Genomic DNA, 18169 nt, shown 5'->3' on the forward strand with positions numbered 1-18169 from the left:
GGCTGTATAAATTTACATTTCCACCAGCCATGTGAGAAGTCGGTGTTTTCAACAGCCTCCCTTGGATACTGACAGTATATTTTCCTTCAGTCATTCTAATTTGTGTGCAGTGGTATCTCATTGTGGCTTTAATTTACATTTCCCTAATGGTTAATGGTATTGACCATCTCCTTATGTGCTAATTTGCCATCCAGATATCCATTTTGGTTAAGTGTCTGTTTCTATCTGTGACGATTTTCTAATCAGATTGTTTGTTTTCATAATGTTGAGTTTAGACAGTTCTCTATATTTCCTAGATACGAATCCTTTTTTGGTTATGTGGTTCACAAATAATTTTTCCCAGTCTGTGGCTTTTTGTTTTCATTCTTTTAACAGTGTCTTTCAAAGAACAGTAGTTTTTGACCTTTATGAGCTCTAGTTTATCAGTCCTTTCTTTTGTGGATCATGCTTTCAGTGTCCTCCTCTATAACAAGGGTCATGAAGATTTCCTGCCTATGTTTTCTTCTAAAAGTTTTAGAGATTTACATTTTACATTTAGATCTTTAATTCGTTTTTTGAGTTAATCTTTGTATAAGGTGTGAGGTTTATGTTAAGGTTCATGGGGTTTTTTTGTTTGTTTTTTCATGTGGTGCCTAAGTGCTCCAACGTTATTTGTTGAAAAGGCAACGAATCCTTCTTCCATTGAATTGCTTTTGCACCTTGTGAGAAATCAGTTGGCTGTACTGGTGGTGAGTCTATTTCTGAGTTCTCTATTCTGCTCCAGTTATCCATGTGTCTATCTCTCTGCCAAATACCACACTGATGGCAGAGTTGTACACTAAGTCTTGAAATTGGGTAGAGCAATTCCTCCAATTTTATTCACCTTTCACAAAATTGCTTTAGTTATTCTAGTCCCTTTACTTATCAATATAAATTTTATTATTATTTTTTCTTTTGGCACCTGGACAGGGACTTGAACCTTGGGCACTCAGATTAAAACTCTGATGCTCTACCAATTGAGCTACCCAGGCACTCTCAATATGAATTTTAGAATCAGCTTGTCTATATCTTAGGTGACCAGTCTTTTAGAGAGTCAACCTGGGAATTGTCATACTAGACAAAATAAATTATAATAACATAATATGTAATAAATAATTATACACAAGCAGTATTTTACTTTAATATAATATATAAAATCAGGGTTTATATGTATATTAAAATTGTATATTATTATTTTGGAATTGTAATTATTTGCTTCACTTACTTTTATATTACCTAACTGACATTTTTTAAACAAAATAAAAACTAGGACTACTTAATAGTGGAAGTTAGTAGTAACTAATTGTTGAACTAATAAGTAATACTTGTGAGAAAATATAACAAGCTTTTATGTTTCTGCCCTCTGATACAGCAATTTAACTCTTGATTTCATATTTGAATATTGTAGGCTATAATATAGTTTTCCTTAAGATGCATACATGTAAGAAATTTAGAGGAATATAAATTCAAAAGGGTACAGGATATTAATACATTTAACTTTAAAATAACAATGACATAATTCTTTCTGTCCCATGATACATGGGCTATTTTTTCTCCTTCTGTTTCCTTTTCCAATAACATTTCTCTACAAAGCCTGTAGCGTTTGTGATAAGTCATGTTTTTCATGCAGTGATAAGAGGAGCACAAACATATGGTTTCCTTTGACTTGCAGCTCTGCCCTCAGCCAATCCACCTACACTGATTCCTTGCGTAAGTCCAATGTGATGACATGAAACTAAATGTTTTCTCAGCAAACACTTCTTAGCCTAGGGCACTTAGGATTTTACTTATCAGCAACAGTAGATTTTTAGATATATAGGAATTAGTTTCCAGCTTTCCAAAATGTCCATTTTCAAAACAAATGTTTGAAACACAATGTACTTTGAATCTACAGCCTTATTTTGATAGACTAGCTGTGTGTCACCCATTTTTTAAATCTTATTTTTATTGGATTATAATTGCTTTACAATGTTGTGTTAGTTTCTGCTGTACAACGAAGTGAATCAGCTATATGTATACATATATCTCCTCCCTCTTGGAACTCCCTCCAACACAACCCCTCATCCCATCCATCTGGGTCATCACAGAGCACCGAGCTGAGCTCCCTGTGCTATATGGCAGGTTCCCACTAGCTATCAATTTTACACATGGTAGTGTGTCTATGTCAATCCTAATCTCCCATTTCCTCCCACTCTCCCCTTCCCCCTCACCATGTCTACTCTTCTGTTCTCTACATCTGCGTCTCTATTCCTGCCCTGCAAATAGGTTCATCTGTACCATTTTTCTAGATTCCACACGTATGTGTTAATATATGATATTTTTTTTTCCCTTTCTAGCTTCAGTCTTTATGACAGTCTTTATGACAGACTCTACGTCCACCCACATCACTACAAATGACGAATTTTGTTCCTTTTCATGGCTAATATTCCACTGTATGTATGTACCACATCTTCTTTATCCATTCATCTGCTGATGGACACTTAGGTTGCTTCCATCTCCTGGCTATTGTGAACAGTGCTGCAGTGAACATTGGGGTACATGTATCTTTTTGAATTATGGTTTTCCCATGGTATATGCCCAGTAGTGGGATTGCTGGATCATATGGTAATTCGATTTTTAGATTTTTAAGGAACCTCCATACTGTTCTCCATAGTGGCGGTATCAATTAACATTCCCACCAACAGTGCAAGAGGGTTCCCTTTTCTGCATACCCTCTCCAGCATTTATTGTTTATAGATTTTTTGATGATAGCAATTCTGACCAGTGTGATACCTCATTGTAGTTTTATGGGTTTTTTAAAAGTATTTTATTGAACTATAGTTGATTTACAATGCTGTGTTAATCTCTGTTGCAGAGCAAATCAACTCAGCCATGCATACACATACATTCTTTTTCATACTCTTCTCTATTATGGTTTATCACAGTTTATCATGCTATACAGTAGGAGCCCATTGTTTATCCATCTTATACAAAATAATTTGCATCTTCCAATCCCGAACTCCCAATCCATCCCTCCTACTCCTCTTCCCCACTGACAACCACAAGTGTGTTATCTACGTCTGTGAGTCTGTTTCTGCCTCACAGATAAGTTCATTTGTGTCATATTTTAGATTCCACATATAAGCAATATGCTATGGTGTTTGTCTTTCTCTTTCTGACTTACTTCATTTAGTCTGATAATCTCTAGGTTCATCCATGTTGCTACAAATGACATTATTTCATTCTTTTTTTATGGTGTGTAGTATCTCATTGTGTGTGTGTATATATATATATATATATATATATATATATATATATATATATACCACATCTTCTTTATCTGTTTATGGACTTTTACATTGTTTCCATGTCTTGGCTATTGTGAATAGTGCTGCTCTGAACTTAGGGTTGCACGTATCGTTTTGAATTGTAGTTTTGTCTGGATATATGTTCAGGAGTTAGATTGCTGAATCATATGGTAACTCTATTTTTAGTTTTTTGAGGAAACTGCATATTGTTTTCTATAGTGGCTACACCAAATTACATTCCTGGTGGACCCTTTAAAAAGGGAAATGCGGATACTCATCAGCACTGCCTTGACCTCTAAAACTACCCTTTAAGGGGGGTGGCAGGGATGGTCAACCCCAGACCACAGTTGAGGAAACTGAAGCTCAGCAAAGATCAGGAATCCTTAAGAGGCCGCCAGCCGGAGGGAAGCTGGGCCGTCCTGGCCAAGCCAGTGCTCTACTGTGATGTATCTGGATGATCTCACATCAGAGTACCTTTCGTCTTCAACATTTTTTACAATTATTTTTTATTGGAGTATAGTTGCTTTACAATGTTAGTTTCTACTGTACAATAAAGTGAATCAGCTTTATATATATATATATATATATATATATATATATATATATATATATATATATATATATATCTCCCCTCTTTCTTTTTGGATTTCCTTCCCATTTAATTCACCACAGAGCACTGAGTAGAGTTCCCTGAGCTATACAGTAGGTTCTCATTAGTTATTTGTTTAATACATAGCATCAATAGTGTATATATGTCAATCCCAGTCTCCCAGTTCAACTCAACCCCTCTTTCCCCCCCTTGGTGTCCATATGTTTGTTCTCTACATCTGTGTCTCTATTTCTGCTTTGCAAATAGGATCATCTATAACATTTTCTAGATTCCACATATATGCATTAATATACAATGTTTTTTTTTCTCTTTCTGACTTACTTCACTCTGTATGACAGTCTCTAGGTCAATCCATGTCTCTACAAATGACCCAGTTTCATTCCTTTTTGTGGCAGAGTAATATTCCACTGTATATATGTACCACATCTTCTTTATCCACTCCTCTGTTGAGGGACATTTAGGTTGCTCCCATGTCCTGGCTATTGTATATAGTGCTGCAATGAACATGGGGTACATGTATCTTTTGGAATTATGGTTTTCTCTGGATATATGCCCAGTAGTGGGATTGCTGTGTCATATGGTAGTTCTATTTTTAGTTTTTTAAGGAACCTCCATAGTGGCTGTATCAATTTACATTCCCACCAACAGTGCAACAGGGTTCCCTTTTCTCCACACCTTCTCCAGCATTTGTTGTTTGTACATTTTCTGATGATGCCCATTCTAACTGGTGTGAGCGGATACCTCATTGTAGTTTTGATTTGCATTTCTCTAATCATTACTGATGTTGAGCATCTTTTCATGTGATTTTCGGCCATTTGTATGTTTTCTTTGCAGAAAGGTTTATTTAGGTCTTCCCCACATTTTTGATTCCGTTGTTATTAGTTTTTTTAAAATATTGAGTTGCATGAGTTGTTTGTATATTTTGGAGATTAATCCTTTGTCAGTTGCTTCATTTGCAAATATTTTCTCCCATTCTGAGGGTTGTCTTTTCATCTTGTTTATGGTTTCCTTTGCTGTGCAAAAGCTTTTTAAGTCTAATTAGGCCCCATTTATTTTTGTTTTTATTTTCATTACTCTAGGATGTGGGTCATAAAAGATCTTGCTGTGATTTATGTAAAAGAGTGTTCTGTCTATGCTTTCCTCTAAGAGTTTTATAGTGTCTGGCCTTCCATTTAGGTCTTTAATCCGTTTTGAGTTTATTTTTGTGTATGGTGTTAGGGAGTGTTCTAATTTCATTCTTTTACATGTAGCTGTAGAGTTTTCCTAGCACCAGTTATTGAAGAGACTGTCTGTTCTCCATTGTATATTCTTGTCTTCTTTGTCATACATTAGGTTACCATAGGTGCATGGGTTTATCTCTGGGCTTTCTATCTTGTTTCATTGATCTATATTTCTGTTTTTGTTCTAGTACCATACTGTCTTGATTACTGTAGCTTTGTAGTATAGTCAGAAGTTGGGGAGCCTGACTCCTCCAGCTCCATTTTTCTTACTCAAGATTTCTTTCATTATTTGGGGTCTTTTGTGTTTCCATACAAATTGTAAATTCTTTTTGATCTAATTCTGTGAAAAATGCCATTGGTAGTTTGACCAGGATTGCATTGAATCTGTAGATTTCTTTGGGTAGTGTAGTCATTTCCACAATATTGATTCTTCCAATCCAAGAACATCGTATATCTCTCCATCTGTTTGTGTCATCTTTGATTTTTTTCATCAGTGTCTTATAGTTTTCTGAGTACAGGTCTTTTTACCTCCTTAGGTAGATTTATTCCTAGACATTTTATTCTTTTTGTTGCAATGGTGAATAGAATTGTTTCCTTAATTTCTCTTTCTGATCTTTCATTGTTAGTGTATAGGAATGCAAATGATTTCTGTGCAATAATTTTGTATCCTGTAATTTTACTGGATTCACTGATTAGCTCTATTCGTTTTCTGGTGGCATCTTTAAGATTCTCTATGCATAGCATCATGTCATCTGCAAACAGTGACAGTTTTACTTCTTTTCCAATTTGTATTCCTTTTATTTGTTTCTCTTCTCTTATCACCATGGCTAGGACTTCCAAAACTATGTTGAATAATAGTGGCAAGGGTGGATATCCTTGTCTTCTTCCTGATCTTAGAGGAAATGCTTTCCATTTTTGAACATTGAGAATGATGTTTGCTGTGGCTTTGTCATACATGGCCTTTATTACGTTGAGATGGGTTCCCTCAATGCCAACTTTCTGGAGAGATTTTATCATAAATGGTGTTGAATTTTGTCAAAAGCTTTTTCCGAATCTATTGAGACTATCATATGGTTTTTATTCTTCAATTTATTAATATGGTGTATCACATTGATTGATTTGCATATATTGAAGAATCCTTGCGTCCCTGGGGTAAATCCCACTTGATCATGGTATATGACCCTTTTAATGTATTGTTGGATTTTATTGGCTAGTATTTCGTTGAGGATTTTTGCATCTATGTTCATCAGTGATATTGGTCTGTAATTTCCTTTTTTTGTGATATCTTTGTCTGCTTTTGGTATCAGGGTGATGGTGGCTTTGTAGAACGAGTTTGGGAGTGCTCCATCCTCTGCAATTTTTTGGAAGAATTTGAAAAGAATAGGTGTTAGCTTTTCTCTAAATGTTCGATAGAATTCACCTGGGAAACCATCTGGTCTTGGACTTTGTTTGTTGGAAGATTTTCAATAACAGCTTCAATTTCATTACCTGCGATTGGTGTGCTTATATTTTCTATTTCTCCCTTGTTCAGTTTTTCAAATTTGTACCTTTTAAACAATTTGTCCATTTCTTCCAGCTTATCCATTTTATTGGCATATAGTTGCTTGTAATCATCTCTTATGATCCTTGTATTTCTGTGGTGTCAGTTGTAATTTCTCCTTTTATATTTTAATTTTATTGATTTGAGTCCTCTCCCTGTTTTTCTTGATGAGTCAGCTAAAGGTTTATCAGTTTTGTTTATCTTCTCAAAGATCCAACTTTTAGTTTTATTGATCTTTGCAATTGTTTTCTTAGTTTTTATTTTATTTATTTCTGCTCTGATCTTTATGATTTCTTCTACTAACTTTGGGTTTTCTTGTTCTTCTTTCTCTAGTTGCTTTAAGTGTAAGTTTAGGTTTTTTACTTGAGACTTTTCTTGTTTCTTGAAGTGAGATTGAATTGCTATAAACTTTCCTCTTAGAACTGCTTTTCTGCATCCCATAGGTTTTGGGTCATCATGTTTTCATTGTCATTTGTTTCTATGTAGTTTTTGATTTCCTCAGTGATCTCTTGGTTATTTAGTAGTGAATTGTTTACCTCCATGTGTTTGTGATTTTCACAGTTTTTTTTTTTTTTACTGTAATTGATTTCTAATCTCATAGCATTGTGGTTGGAAAAGATGTTTGATATGACTTCAACTTTCTTAAATTTACCAAGGCTTGATCTGTGACCCAAGATATGAACTATCCTGGAGAATGTTCCATGTGCACTTGAGAAGAAAGTGTATTCTGCCACTTTCAGGTGGAATGTCCTATAAAAATCAATTAAGTCTACCTGTTCTATCATGTCATTTAAAGCCTGTATTTCCTTATTTTCTGTCTGGGTGATCTGTCTATTGGTGTTAGTAGGGTGTTAAAGTACCCAGTATTATTGTGTTACTGTTGATTTCCCTTTTTATAGCTGTTAGCATTTGCCTATATATTGAGGTGCTTCTATGTTGGTTTCATAAATATTTATAATTGTTGGATTGATCCCTTGATCATTATGTAGTGTCCTCCCTTGTCTCTTGTAACAGTCTTTATTTTAAAGTCTATTTTATCTGATATAAGGAGTATTGCTACTTTAGCTTTCTTTTGATTTCCATTTGCATGGAATATCTTTTTCCATTCCCTCATGTTCAGTCAGTATGTGTCCCTAAGTCTGACGTGGGTCTCTTGTAGGCAGCATATGTATGGGTCTTGAAAATGTTACAACCAAAAGACACAGACTGGCTGAATGGTCGCCCATATTTTTGCTTCTATAAATTCATCATATAGGTTTATAACATCTGAAATATCTATGATTTATAAACACTCTGAAGTGCACTGGATGTCATCATGAGTTAATACTTTTTCTCAGGGAAATTGGCTTCAAAGCACAGAGGTAATTTTAACATGTGAAATAAAATTTTTATTCCAAATAAGTTACAATTTTTAAAAATTGTAAAAAATTGAGAAAGTCCTGTTTAACTTGGCTGTCCTTTTCTGATAATCCTTTTTTTAGTTCTGAAACAGCCTTTTCCCCATGTTGCCCCCCAAAATTGTTTTTTTTTTCTTTTTTTGCTCTGTTAGTTTTTGTTGCAACCATACATAGCATCAGGCAACTCAGGTGCAGTCAGTTTGTCTTTTAATAGAATTTTTTATGGCCTAGAAACAGATTGTAGAATAAAAACCATATACATTTTGGTTTTATTGTTCTCTTACCTTCATTCTCATCCTCAATGTATTTCCAAATTAGACAGGGCATTCTTCCTCCCACACACATTGAAAATATAATTTAAATGTAAGCCAACATTTTGATAGTCCTTTTATGAGTGTAAACAATGACAGCCATCTTGTAGTCATGTGTCCATGGAGGCTGTCTCCTTCCGTTTCTATAAAGCTACCACTATCATTAGTGTTTCTCCACATTTTCAGAAAACTGAAAAGTGACCAAAAACTTTATGAAAGCCTCAAAACCACAGGTAAGCATATGAAGCCCCATTTTAACACTGCTGCGTAAAAGATGTGTGGGACATTTAGCAAGTAAGATCTTTTCATTTCATTTTCTTTGGCAAGGAGTTCATAGACTGAATGAAATTTGCCAAATTTACATTTGTACCATCTGCCAAATATGCTGATATATGAGCAAAGTCTAGTTTGGATTTGGATGAGATATCAATAATCTTCTGTTTTATGTTTTCTGTGGTTCAGTTAAAATTTTCATAGAAACCAAGAAGATAATTTCAAGCTCCATTTTTCAAGTCAAAATGCTTAAGGGCTGGGGATGCATTTTCTGTTGTTGTTGCTTTGATTTGACAAATAACTTAAAATGCTGTAGAAAGATTGATGGTGGTTAGACCTGATGTAATCAGCTCTCCGTGGTAAGTGGCTGTTACATTCCTAATCAGAATATCCCCTTTTGTTTGCCCAAAGGACATTTTAGTTGCAGCTCACAAACTTTAGTTTCAGAGGACAACAGACATGATGGAAAGGAAATGAAATGATGAAGTATGTTTGTGTGGTATGCCTACACCAATTCAGTGGCTGCTATTTTCAGCTGAGCATTGGAGTCTTTTTAGGAGACAAAAAAAGAGAGAAGCTTTTGTCCTTTTAAGGGTATTTGTTTGTTTGTCCCAACTTGTGAGATTCAGTCTCCATACAAAGGGAAGGCAATGTGAAGACTCAGGGAAAAGACAGCCATCAACAAGCCTGGAACAGATTCTTCTTTCCCAGTCCTCAGAAGGAACCAACTCTGCTGACATCTCGGTCTCAGATTTCTAGCTTCCAGAACTGTAAGAAAATAGATTTCTGATATTTAAGCCACTCATTCTATAGTACTTTGTTACAGCAGCCCCAGAAAATTAATGTAGATCATATCACCTTCTCTACTATATCCAACCCCAAATTATTTTCTGTGTATTGTGCAATCTGCTGTTTTGTTCATTTACTTTTCTAACCCCTTGGTATGTGCCCTTCATATGTCATTAAAATAACACAGTCATTTAACCTTCTTTTCAGTGAAGGCTGGGACATGCTAGCTAGGGTATTGCAATTGTTCTCATTTTTGCTATCTGAATTCCTGGAAAACATGGTCACAATATTTGTATAGGTAAAAACTGTACTAGCACTAAATGGATATGAAGCAGAACCATTAATCCACAGGCAAAGTAAAGTATGAACTAACACTCACGATTCCAGCATGCCTAAGAAGCATATTTAGATCACAACACTTCAAGTGTTGCAATAATAGATGGTCCATTACTGTGGACTGTAAATCATAGTTGCCAATATAACTGATCAGGGAATAAAACAAAAGAAAAAAATTAGTGACAGGAATGATGAAAAGCAGATAATACATGCTGTATCTATTTGACACTAAAATGCATCCAGCCTCTATTTTGTGGCTGCCAAATGACTCTACAGTTTTTCTCCAATTTTTTTTCACTCATATCCCAAACCTGGGATTATATCACATTCCACATAGGGACTTCTTAGGAAGTGGAACTATCAGTGCTCAAACCAGGGCAATCCTAAGCAAACTGCTGGGATTTTGATAGGAATTGTGTTTAACCTACAGATGAATTGGATCTAATTACTCTGTAATGTCTTCTGGTCTTATAAACATGATGCTTCTCCCCATTTATTGATATTTAGGTCTTTGATTTTTCTTATCATTGTTTTATACTTTTCAACATACATAGCCTATATGTGTTTTGTTAGGTTTATACCTACCTTTGATATAAATGCACTGGATTTTACATTTCAGTTTCTAATTGTTAATTAGTAATATTCAGAAATATAATTGGTTGTGTGTGTTGACCTTTTATCTTGTGGCTTTACTAAACTCACTTATTAGTTCTGGAAGGTTTTTGTTTTTATTTTTTGTATTTTTTTTCCTAGGTAGTCAATCATGTAACCTGCAAATAGAGGCAGCTTTATTTCTTCATTGTCATTATGTAAACATGTGTTTTCTTTCCTCGTCCTATTGAACTGGTCAGGAAGTTAACTCCCAATGTGAAAAGGAGTGGTAAAAGAGCCAACTCTTCCAAATCTTCAAGGGAAGCATTCAGTCTTCCACCATTAAACGTTATGTAATGTTAACTGTAGCCTGTTTTTTTGTTTGTTTGTTTGTTTATGGTCCTTATCAGGTTGATGATTTCTCTTCTATACCTAGTTTGCTAAGAATTTTTATCATGAACGGGAGTTGAATATTGTCAAATACTTTTTCTGCATGAATTGATACGAAAATGTGATTTTTATTATAAAGACTATGAATATGGTGTATTAAGATGATTGAGTTTTTAATAATGAAGCAACTTTGCATTCCTAGAATAAATAAACTTGGTAGTAGAATATTATTCTTCTTTCATATTGATACATTAAAGTTGCTAATATCTGCCGGAATCAGCCATGACAGCCACTCCTGGAAAAACTCAGTCTTCTCCATTCTCTAGGACACTTCCACGACTATTTCTCTTTTCACTTCCTTTCTGTCTTAAATTTTTACTTCCCTTGCCACTCCTTTGAAAACATAGAGCGCCACAAACTTCCTGTCACATACACAAACGTGCATACATCTAATCAGTCACTTTACCCTTCTGTCTTGTCTGTATAGAGAATGCATAACTGACTTTGTTTAAGACTCGATCTCAACACTGGTTTCTTTCCAATGGTAGTGGAATATATTCGAGTTGTTGACCCTGACATGCTCAATTCTTTTTTTTTTTAATCAATTAAAAAAAATTGAAGTATAGTTGATTTACAATGTGTTAATTTCTGCCATACAGAAAAGTAATTCAGTTATATATGTGTGTGTGTGTGTGTGTGTGTGTGTGTGTATACACACATTCTTTTAAAAATATTCTTTTTCATTATGGTTTATCATAGGATGTTGAATATAGTTCTCTGTGCTATACAGTAGGACCTTGTTGTTCATCCATTCTATATATAAAAGCTTACATCTGCTAACCCCCACCTTTCACTCCATCCCTTCCCCAAACCCTTCCCCTTAGCAACTACAAGTCTGTTTCTATATGTCCATGATTCTGTTTCTGTTTCATAGATAGGTTCCTTTGTGTCATATTTTACATTCCACATATAAGTGATATCATATGAAATTTGTCTTTCTCCTTCTGCTTACTTCACTTAGTATTATAACCTCTAGTTGCATCCATGTTGCTGCAAATGGCTTTATTTTATATATTATATATATCTTACATCTTCTTTATCCATTTAGGTTGTTTCCATGTCTTGGGTATTGTAAATAGTGCTGCTGTGAACATGGGGGTGCATGTATCTTTTTGAATTATAGTTTTGTCTGGATATATGCCCAGGAGTGGTATTGCTGGATCATATGGTAATTCTATTTTTAGTTTTCTGAGGAACTTCCATACTGTTTTCCACAGTGGCTGCGCCAACTTACATTCCCACCAACAGTGTACAAGAGTTCCCTTTTCTCCACACCCCCTCCACTGACATGCTCAATTCTTAAGTCACTGAAGTTTGTCTTCTGTTAAAACTTATTCCATTGAAATTACTCTTAACTAGAGGAAAATGATCTATTTATTAGTAACTTCAGTGCACATTATTTTAGTACTTCACAGCTCAACTAAATTTAACACTACTCTCACCTTCTCTTTCCCTTGGTATCTATAAAACCATAGGCAGCACAAGCTGAGTATATGATATCTCAGCCTGTCAGAGATGTTCCAGTTAAGACAGAGAAGAAATACCTAAGCTTTTCCTTCCCATGAACTTTTACTCCTTCTACGAACATAGAAGGAATATCAGGAGCTATTGCACATCATGTGATGACAAGAATGAAAAGAGGCAAATCACAGAGATGTTGAGCTTGACATCTACAAACCACTGAACAATTATCAATAGCCACCTACTTATCTCTGTATTTCTTTTTTTCCCCAGATTTACTGAGATATAATTGACCAGCATTGTGTAAGTTTAAGGTGTATGATGTGTTGATTTGATACATTTATAGATTGCAAAATGATCACCAACAAAATGTTAGCTAACTACTCCAGCATATCACATAATTATCCAGCACCTTGTAGATGAACCTTTTGGAAAATATTTGACCAAACCCCCGCAACCTTTCAATTGAGCCCAGCATGAAAATCCAAGAGCGATATTGGATGTTCCTTCCGTGTGCCCCAAGCTGCTGTCCCTGCAGGACCAGGTGCCATGAATTAGCCCTGTTCCACATCTGGTATGCCTTTTCCTCTGGGTCTGGCTGCCTCCAAGCCTGCATGGGAGGTGATCAGCCCTGCCCGCATGACTTGCTGGTGTCAGCTTCTCTTTTCTCATGATCCTGTCCTTCTCTCAAGATTTGGTCCTCTATGGCACAGGTGATGTGCCTGTGTCAGTGAGCTTGGGGAAGCTCTGGAGTGGTTCTCCTAGTCTCTCCTGGCAGAGAGGAAAGTAAATTAAAACACTGAGAGGTGAGGGGACTGCCTGCCCAGTGACTTCTGGGTTTGATGAAAAAAGTGTTCAGGAGTTACAGTTGCTGCAAACAGAATTAGGGCATTAGAGAAAGTGTCCAGTACCCCGCCTTGGCAGGGGAGACAGCTGTGGCCCTGCTCCAGAACTGAGACATCCCAGACATAATTTTACATTTAAAGGGACAGATTTGTTTTGATTCTGCAGGAAGTTCTGGGGTGAGAGGGAGGTAATTTTTTAACAGTTCTAAAATGTCTAAGTTCACTTTGGCTCAGGGTAAGAAGTGGCATCGAAGCCAGGGCACAGCTGCCTGAGTTATTGCAGAAATGCCCCCTACCTGCCACAGACTTCACAGGACGCCTACTAAAAGGGATGGATTTCGTCTAAGGACATGTGAGGCTTCTTCAGCACTTAGCACCTGCACCTGCCTGTTAAGTACTGTCATTTAAGTGATGAGAATCCTAGTTCCCAATTCAGATTGTAATTCCCTCACCCAAATATAACTCCCAGGTTACTTCTTTTCGGGGTGATGTGACCTATGTGTTTGCCTCATTTTCCAGCTTCCCCAGAAATGGATCTGGCTTTAACCAAATGGTCTTTCCCAATGTCCTGAAGTTTGAAGGATTTTCAGTCTTATTAAAAGCCCATTTCTCTCTCTCCCCCTTGCAGGACTGAGAGTTTTATAATGAGATTTATCCCCAGGCACTGCCCCTCACCCCCTTCCTAACCCCATCCCACTCTCCGAGGGATTGCTTAGTGGCCCATTGCAATTCCGGAGTTGCTGGGTTGGAGACACCCCAATAGACGACCTTCCCACCCCAACCCCACCTCCCTCTCCCAGGTGTCCCATGTGTGTTCCTCCAGCACCACTGATTAGAGACTGCTCCATCATTCCAGTCCTTCAGGGAACACCTTGTTTCAAATCTTGGTTTCACTGCTAAGCAGGAACATGACTTGGTTAGGTCCATTAATCTCTCCGAAATGAAGTTTCTTGATTTGTACAGTCATAATATGACTGCCTCCTCTAGATTAATGTGAGGATTCATTAGAAAAATAAAACCCCTAGCCTTGTGTGAATGGATTGCGGGGTAGGGAACTAAAAGTACATACTCTAACAAGGAATTTTTTAAAAGGCATAAACTAAAAGGCAGGAGGTAGGGGAGCAGCTGGAGGCAGGCGGGTAAAAGTATAGGCTATGGACTCATTCAATCTGAGTCCAAACCCTAGCCTCTCCTCAAAGGAAGACTTTACGATCTAGGGAAAGTTAATTACCTGCTTTGTTCCTGTATTTCCTCCATGGTGCAGATGTAATAAGTGCCTGCCTCACAAGGCTGTTGTGAAGATTAAATAGAAAGAGAAAATACACATAAAGGATTTAGTACAATGCCTCACTCTTTTAGTGCCCACAAAAACAGCTATTATTTTCCATAAAATGTAGAAATGCAAGAGAGGAAATTACTCTAAATATTAACATTTATTATCTCTATGTGATGTGATTAGGACTCTTTTTTGGTTTTTATACTTTTCTCTAGTTGTCAAAGTTCTGAATTGAACTTGTGAGTTCCATTTTGAAAATAAAACTATACACTTCACACATTTATGAGTCATGATGCAGTGATGTCCCCGCCCTATTAGATGAAATAGTGGTATATGTACATTTTGTAATTCCCATTCCCAACCCATAATATTTTGTTAAAAAGATAAAGTACACTTTTCCATGAATGATTGTATCACAAGAATCTTTAATGTTTACTTTAAAGTTTACTCATGGTGGGGTTGTATCTGTGTTTAGTAAAGTGTGCCCATGTTGCGCCCCTTTCAGTCCACATCACCACACTCCACATGGATGTTTCCTGTGCCCAGGGAGATCACAAAGACAGGGGTCTTGACTTTTCTCTTGGTTAGGCCAGCTTTTCTGGGGAGTTCTTCCAAACTCTCCAGGACCAGTCTACCCAATACACATCCTCCGTTCCATGTAAAAGAATAAGATGGAAAATGTCTCAATGTATTTCATAAGTTTAGCACGTCTCTGGTACAAAAAATTCAAGAAAGGTAGCACAAAAGCAAAAGCACCAACTGAGCTTACTTATAAACAAACATGCATGAATCCTACACTCTACCTAATATTACTGAAATTAATACATCATTGCATTAAAAGGTATAAAAGCACTGTACTGAAAACTTAAAAGTTACACGTGAAATACTGCACTGTAAATCCTGAATACTCTAATGTCCCACCCCCACCCCTCCACCGCCCTGGTGAGGGGCAGAAACCATCCATCTGCCTTCAGACCTTGCTAGTCCTCGGAGACACTGTTGCGGGGGCAGTGGGCAGTGGGGTTGGCCTCCCGCAGGGCTCTGGCCTCTTCCAGTGCTTCCCTGTAGCGGGAAGGCCAGGCCTGGGGGTCTTTCTTAAAGACCCTGGCCAGGAACTCCATGATCTGCATCTTGGTGATTTCACGGCTGGCACGGGAGCCCCAGAAGAACTCGTACTCAGGGGGCTCGACGTGGGGGACGCGCTGGTACTTCAGGTAGTTCTGATGGACGAACTCCTCGGTGATGAGCTTTCTCACGTCTCCGAAGGTGGAGTGCTTCTTCCAAGGCCTCAGCCCTAGGATGCGCAGCACGTTCCAGACGGCACTCTCTCGGGCGCCGCGACCCTTCACGTAGATGAGGCTCAGGATCATCAGCAGGAGGCCTGTCATCGGCATGCGGTTGCTCAAAGCGACCCTGTCCAGCTCCTCGGGCTCCAGAGCTTTGACCAGCGAGAACTCCATGGTGTGTAGGCTGGTCAGCCTCAGGTGCAGCCCGAACACCCGGGCGAGGATGAGGCTGGTGCGCCGGAGGATGCTTCTGCACCACTTCTTGTAACTGCCGATGACATCCTTCACCATGTCTGGGAACCAGATGATCATCCTCTTCTGGTCCTTGACCAGAACGTACCACATGAGCTCATGCGCCTTCTGCACCAGCTGGGCCGGGGCCGGCGGCGCCGGGCCGGGCTGCGCTGCGCTCGGGGCCTGGTGGGCGCGGCCTTCCTCCGCGGCCTGCTGCAGGGCCTTCGGGTCTCCCTCTTCGCTTGGGGCCTGGGGCGCCGGCGAGGCCAGAGGGGCGTCGGTCGGGCCTACGGGAGGGCTCTCCGGCCCTGGGAAGATCGCGGCCTGAGACGCGGGCAAAGAGGGTCCTCCGGGAACCCCGGGGCTGCTGTGCACCTCAGAGTTGGAGGCCTCGGCTGCAAAGTTGAGGTCGCACACATCCTTACTTTGTTCGGACATGTCTGCTCCGTCCGGCAAGGGAACGGCCGCCGAGTCCAGGAGCTCTTCGAGTCTGCGATCCCTCCTCGGACTCCTAGAGAGGAAGTGCGCGTTGCTACGCGCGGCGCCTTCCGCAGCGGCTGGGCAGGGCGGGGCAGCGGCGGGACGGGCCAGTGCGCCTGCGCGTCCGCGGGCCTGGCAGGCGGGCGGGCGGGTGGGGCGCCTGGAGGGAGGGAGTTGGGGGTGGGGGTTAGTGAGGCCCCGAGGAGGGTAGAGGCTCTGCTAGAATATGGCATCAAGGATCACCACCCCGACCCCAGGCGTCCTGTTGGGGCTAAGGTCTTGGAGAGGAGGGGGCGGAGATGGACGAGCACTGGACAAGGAGCAAGTTTAAGGGGAAAGATGGTAACTTAAGCTTAGGAGATGTTCAATTGGGTATATCCAGAATCAAGTTAAGAGATGACTCCCAGAGCAAGACCTAGGCTGGTGTGTCAATTTGGCTTTCGGACAAATGTGAGAATGTAAACTGGGAGAACAGTCAGGATTGCTCAAGAAAATGTGTAAACTCTGAAAAAGATGTGGGAGATTGGACTTCTGAGGAATAGTAATAAAAATTGATTGATTCCCTACCAAATCAAGGGTTATAAATGAAAAATGCAGAAGGTAGTCAATCTGTGTGCAGTGGAAACTTTCTTGAAGGTAATATACTAATGACGTTCTTAGTGTTTTAATGGTCATTGATTTTGGTTTTCCACTTCCCTTGGATGATTTTGATGTAATTTTTAATTTGTTTCATTAGGATCCCATCACACAGGTTGCCGTATTTATTAGCACAGACTTGTATGATGGCTTTCACCCTGTTTGTCCAGGATCTTCCTTCCCCTTATGACTGCTGCAACCTCCACATTTGTTCCTGTGGAAACTTCACCTTCTCACAGGACCCCAACCCCACCTTTCACAGAAACTGACTGGTCCCATGTTGGCAACCACACCCAAATCCCTCCTAAGACTTTTTTTTTAAATTAACATAGGTCCCCTAGATTGTATATGTCAGACTTTCTCAGATGACCAACGACATGAGATGTAACATATTGGTGTTTTATTTCAATTTTAGAAAACAAATCTGCAGTGGGCAAAGACAAAGCTACACTCCCAGAGAAGCATCCTTGAAGAAAGGAATAGGTGCAGGAACCTCTGGATCCAAGGTTCCTGAGGATGACCAGCAACCCTGGTCTGAGCCAATGTGGTCTTTCAACCCTTCCTGGGTTTCCTCCAGCTGACAGCTTCTTAAGTATGCCCTCCTGAGTCTGGTTATTGTCAGTTGAAACCCAAAGCATATTTACAATATTGTCTTGACATTTCTAGAATCCTCTCTTTATTTGCTTATATCCCCTTTCTCATTTTCCACTTTATTTTTTCTCAGGTAGATTGACTTCAAACGGTCTTCCATGCTGTTTTTCTATCTTTGGATTTTCATGCTTGTATCACCTTTAGCAGGACCATTCCCACAGCAGTCCAATAGCACCCCTTATCCTCTTACTTCACGAGGATAATTCCTACAGATCATTCAGATATGTCTCAGTGGGATTCTTTTCCTGTTCATCATTTTCCTCTTTAATTTATAGATTTCTTAAAAATATCTTACAGGGTGGTGTCAGTTATATTAGTTTTTTTTTAATTATGTAAGAATGACTCAAATATATTGATTGCCCCCATTCTTCTTAAACTCGTCCTCATTTCTTGCATTTTATCTCCTCTAATTTTCTTTTTTTTTTTTTTTTTGCAGTACGCAGGCCTCTCACTGTTGTGGCCTCTTCCGTTGTGGAGC

The 18169-nt window shown here is 38.8% G+C and overlaps 1 protein-coding gene and 1 non-coding gene across 2 annotated transcripts; both read right to left on the minus strand.

Annotated features, from left to right (window-relative positions):
• Positions 1-937: 937 nt before the first annotated feature.
• Positions 938-1010, minus strand: TRNAK-UUU (transfer RNA lysine (anticodon UUU)). Its single transcript has one exon. It is a non-coding gene; the product is annotated as a tRNA-Lys (tRNA).
• Positions 1011-14809: 13799 nt separating this feature from the next.
• NDN (necdin, MAGE family member) lies at positions 14810-16446 on the minus strand. Its single transcript, XM_065871596.1, has one exon. It carries the CDS (start codon positions 16360-16362, stop codon positions 15385-15387), a length of 978 nt encoding a protein of 325 aa, XP_065727668.1. The 5' UTR covers positions 16363-16446; the 3' UTR covers positions 14810-15384.
• Positions 16447-18169: the final 1723 nt, after the last annotated feature.

The sequence above is a fragment of the Phocoena phocoena genome, chromosome 2 (genome assembly GCF_963924675.1).
Source record: "Phocoena phocoena chromosome 2, mPhoPho1.1, whole genome shotgun sequence".
Classification (NCBI taxonomy): domain Eukaryota; kingdom Metazoa; phylum Chordata; class Mammalia; order Artiodactyla; family Phocoenidae; genus Phocoena; species Phocoena phocoena.

Excerpts from the sequence above, each read along its gene's own strand:
- NDN (XM_065871596.1), bottom strand. The coding sequence starts at position 16,362 with ATGTCCGAACAAAGTAAGGATGTGTGCGACCTCAACTTTGCAGCCGAG.